General features: G+C 60.9%; 1 protein-coding gene across 1 annotated transcript in view; it reads right to left on the reverse strand.

Annotated features, from left to right (window-relative positions):
• LOC133359936 (zinc finger protein 771-like) overlaps nt 1-2,489 on the reverse strand; it is an 11,019-nt gene extending 8,530 nt beyond the window's left edge. Inside the window, exon 1 of the mRNA XM_061578498.1 lies at nt 2,478-2,489. Within this exon, the coding sequence (XP_061434482.1) occupies nt 2,478-2,489 (12 nt within the window). The remainder of the gene's footprint in view (nt 1-2,477) is intronic.
• Nucleotides 2,490-3,458: the final 969 nt, after the last annotated feature.

The following is a 3,458-nucleotide window of genomic DNA, read 5'->3' on the forward strand; positions in this document are numbered from 1 at the left end:
CTCTGTGTGTCTCTCCCCCCCTCTCTCTCCCCCTCTCTCTGTGTGTCTGTGTCTCTCTCTCTGTGTGTCTCTCTCCCCCTCTCTCTGTGTGTCCCCTCTCCCCCCTCTCCTCTGTGGTGTGTCTGTGTCCTCTCTCTGTGTGTCTCTCCCCCCCTCTCTCTCCACCCTCTCTCTGTGTGTCTGTGTCTCTCTTCCTCTGTGTGTTGTCCTCTCCCCCTCTCTCTGTGTGTCCTGCTCCCCCCCCCCCCCTCTCTCTCCCCCTCTCTCCTGTTGTTGTGTGCCTCTCTTCTGGTGTCGCTCTCCACCCCTCTCTCTGTGTGTGTTCTCTCCCCCTCTCTCTGTGTGTGTGTCTCTCCCCCTCTCTGTCCGCGCGGTGTCGCCGCTGCACGCGAGAGGCCAAAGGGAAGAGGGCGTAGCGAGCTCCAGTCGAGCGACACAGCAGCGGAATCCACCACCACCGACACCACCATCACCACCTACAACATCACCATCAACAACATCACCACCACCATCATCATCATCACTATCACCATCACAATCATCATCACCACCATCATCACCACCATCACCACATACAACAACAACATCACCATCATCCCATCACCACCACCGACACCACCGTACACCACCACCATCACCACCTACAACACACACCATCATCACCACCAGTCAATCACCGACCCACTAAGGACACCACCGACCACCCATCACCACCATCACCACCAAACATCACCACCATCATCACAATCATCACCACCAACGTCACCACCATCGTCACCACCATCACCACCATCACCACCAACATCACCACCATCATCACAATCATCACCACCAACGTCACCACCATCGTCACCACCATCATCACCACCGCTACCACTGACACTACCATCACCATCGTCACCACCAACATCACCACCACATCACCACCACCACCATCATCATCACCACCACCACCACATCACCACCACCACCACATCACCACCACCACCACCACATCACCACCACCACCACATCACCACCACCGCTGCTGCTGCTTGCCAAGGGCCCAGGGCTCCAGCCCCCCCCTCTCTCGACCCCCCCCCCCAGCTTCACTCGTCTGCCGAGATCCAAGGGGCCCCCCTTTCGACCCCCACAAGCTTCACTCGTCTGCCGAGATCCAAGGGACCCCCCTTTCGACCCCCACAAGCTTCACTCGTCTGCCGAGATCCAAGGGACCCCCCTTTCGACCCCCACAAGCTTCACTCGTCTGCCGAGATCCAAGGGACCCCCCTTTCGACCCCCACAAGCTTCACTCGTCTGCCGAGATCCAAGGGGCCCCCCTTTCGACCCCCACAAGCTTCACTCGTCTGCCGAGATCCAAGGGACCCCCCTTTCGACCCCCACAAGCTTCACTCGTCTGCCGAGATCCAAGGGGCCCCCCTTTCGACCCCCACAAGCTTCACTCGTCTGCCGAGATCCAAGGGGCCCCCCTTTCGACCCCCACAAGCTTCACTCGTCTGCCGAGATCCAAGGGACCCCCCTTTCGACCCCCACAAGCTTCACTCGTCTGCCGAGATCCAAGGGGCCCCCCTTTCGACCCCCACAAGCTTCACTCGTCTGCCGAGATCCAAGGGACCCCCCTTTCGACCCCCACAAGCTTCACTCGTCTGCCGAGATCCAAGGGACCCCCCTTTCGACCCCCACAAGCTTCACTCGTCTGCCAAGATCCAAGGGGCCCCCCTTTCGACCCCCACAAGCTCTACACGTGGGCAACAAGCCAAGGGGCGCTGCACAAAACCTGGTCAGTCGCCGGCATTTGCCGAGGATTGTTCGATCCGTGATCGATGTGTGGGTCTCCTACCCAACGGGTCGGGGGGGGGCATCGATCTGGAGGAGGGGGTCCCCCTTGATCTGGAGGAGGGGGTCCCCCTCGATCTGGAGGAGGGGGTCCCCCTCGATCTGGAGGAGGGGTCCCCCTCGATCTGGAGGAGGGGGTCCCCCTTGATCTGGAGGAGGGGGTCCCCCTCGATCTGGAGGAGGGGGTCCCCCTCGATCTGGAGGAGGGGGTCCCCCTCGATCTGGAGGAGGGGGCCCCCCTTGATCTGGAGGAGGGGGTCCCCCTCGATCTGGAGGAGGGGGTCCCCCTTGATCTGGAGGAGGGGGTCCCCCTCGATCTGGAGGAGGGGGTCCCCCTCGATCTGGAGGAGGGGGTCCCCCTCGATCTGGAGGAGGGGGTCCCCCTTGATCTGGAGGAGGGGGTCCCCCTCGATCTGGAGGAGGGGGTCCCCCTCGATCTGGAGGAGGGGTCCCCCTCGATCTGGAGGAGGGGGTCCCCCTCGATCTGGAGGAGGGGTCCCCCTCGATCTGGAGGAGGGGGTCCTCCTCGATCTGGAGGAGGGGGTCCCCCTCGATCTGGAGGAGGGGTCCCCCTCGATCTGGAGGAGGGGGTCCCCCTCGATCTGGAGGAGGGGGTCCGTGACATACAAACACGCGCTCACGAAGCGCTTCATAGTTCATCGGATTTTGACCCCCTCCACCCCTAACCAGCGCGTGCGTGGAGAGTGGTGGCGCAGCGGTTAGCGCCGCGCTGCGAACCTGGCGACCCGGGTGACGATTCTCTTTGAGCCGGGCCTCCCCTAGGTCGACTCGGCCTCAAATGTGTAGCTGGTGTCGCGGTGGGGAGACCAAGGCGGTCGGGCGTGGTGCTGGCCACCCACCCACCCCCTCTGTGTGTGCCACAGCACTTTCCAATGCAGCCTGTTAGAGGCTACACGGGGGACCTTTGTGTGTGTGTGAGGTGCCAGCTAACAGCACTTGCCCCTGCAGCCTGTTAAGGCTACACGGGGGACCTTTGTTTGTGTCTGTGTGAGGTGCTTGCTAACAGCACTTGCCCCTGCAGTCTGTTAGAGGCTACACGGGGGATCTTTGTCTGTGTCTGTGTGAGGTGCTCGCTCACAGCACTTGCCCCTGCAGCCTGTTAGAGGCTACACGGGGGAGCTTTGTCTGTGTCTGTGTGTGAGGTGCCAGCTAACAGCACTTGCCCCTGCAGCCTGTTAGAGGCTACACGGGGGAGCTTTGTCTGTGTGTGAGGTGCCAGCTAACAGCACTTGCCCCTGCAGTCTGTTAGAGGCTACACGGGGGATCTTTGTCTGTGTGTGAGCTGCTAGCTAACAGCACTTGCCCCTGCAGCCTGTTAGAGGCTACACGGGGGATCTTTGTCTGTGTGTGAGGTGCTAGCTAACAGCACTTGCCCCTGCAGTCTGTTAGAGGCTACACGGGGGATCTTTGTCTGTGTCTGCGTGTGAGGTGCTAGCTAACAGCACTTGCCCCTGCAGTCTGTTACAGGCTACACGGGGGATCTTTGTCTGTGTCTGTGTGTGAGGTGCTAGCTAACAGCACTTGACCCTGCAGTCTGTTAGAGGCTACACGGGGGATCTTTGTCTGTGTGTGAGGTGCCAGCTAACAGCACTTGCCCCTGC

The sequence above is a fragment of the Lethenteron reissneri genome, chromosome 66 (genome assembly GCF_015708825.2).
Source record: "Lethenteron reissneri isolate LAM-NWPU_2019-01 chromosome 66, ASM1570882v1, whole genome shotgun sequence".
Classification (NCBI taxonomy): Eukaryota; Metazoa; Chordata; class Hyperoartia; order Petromyzontiformes; family Petromyzontidae; genus Lethenteron; species Lethenteron reissneri.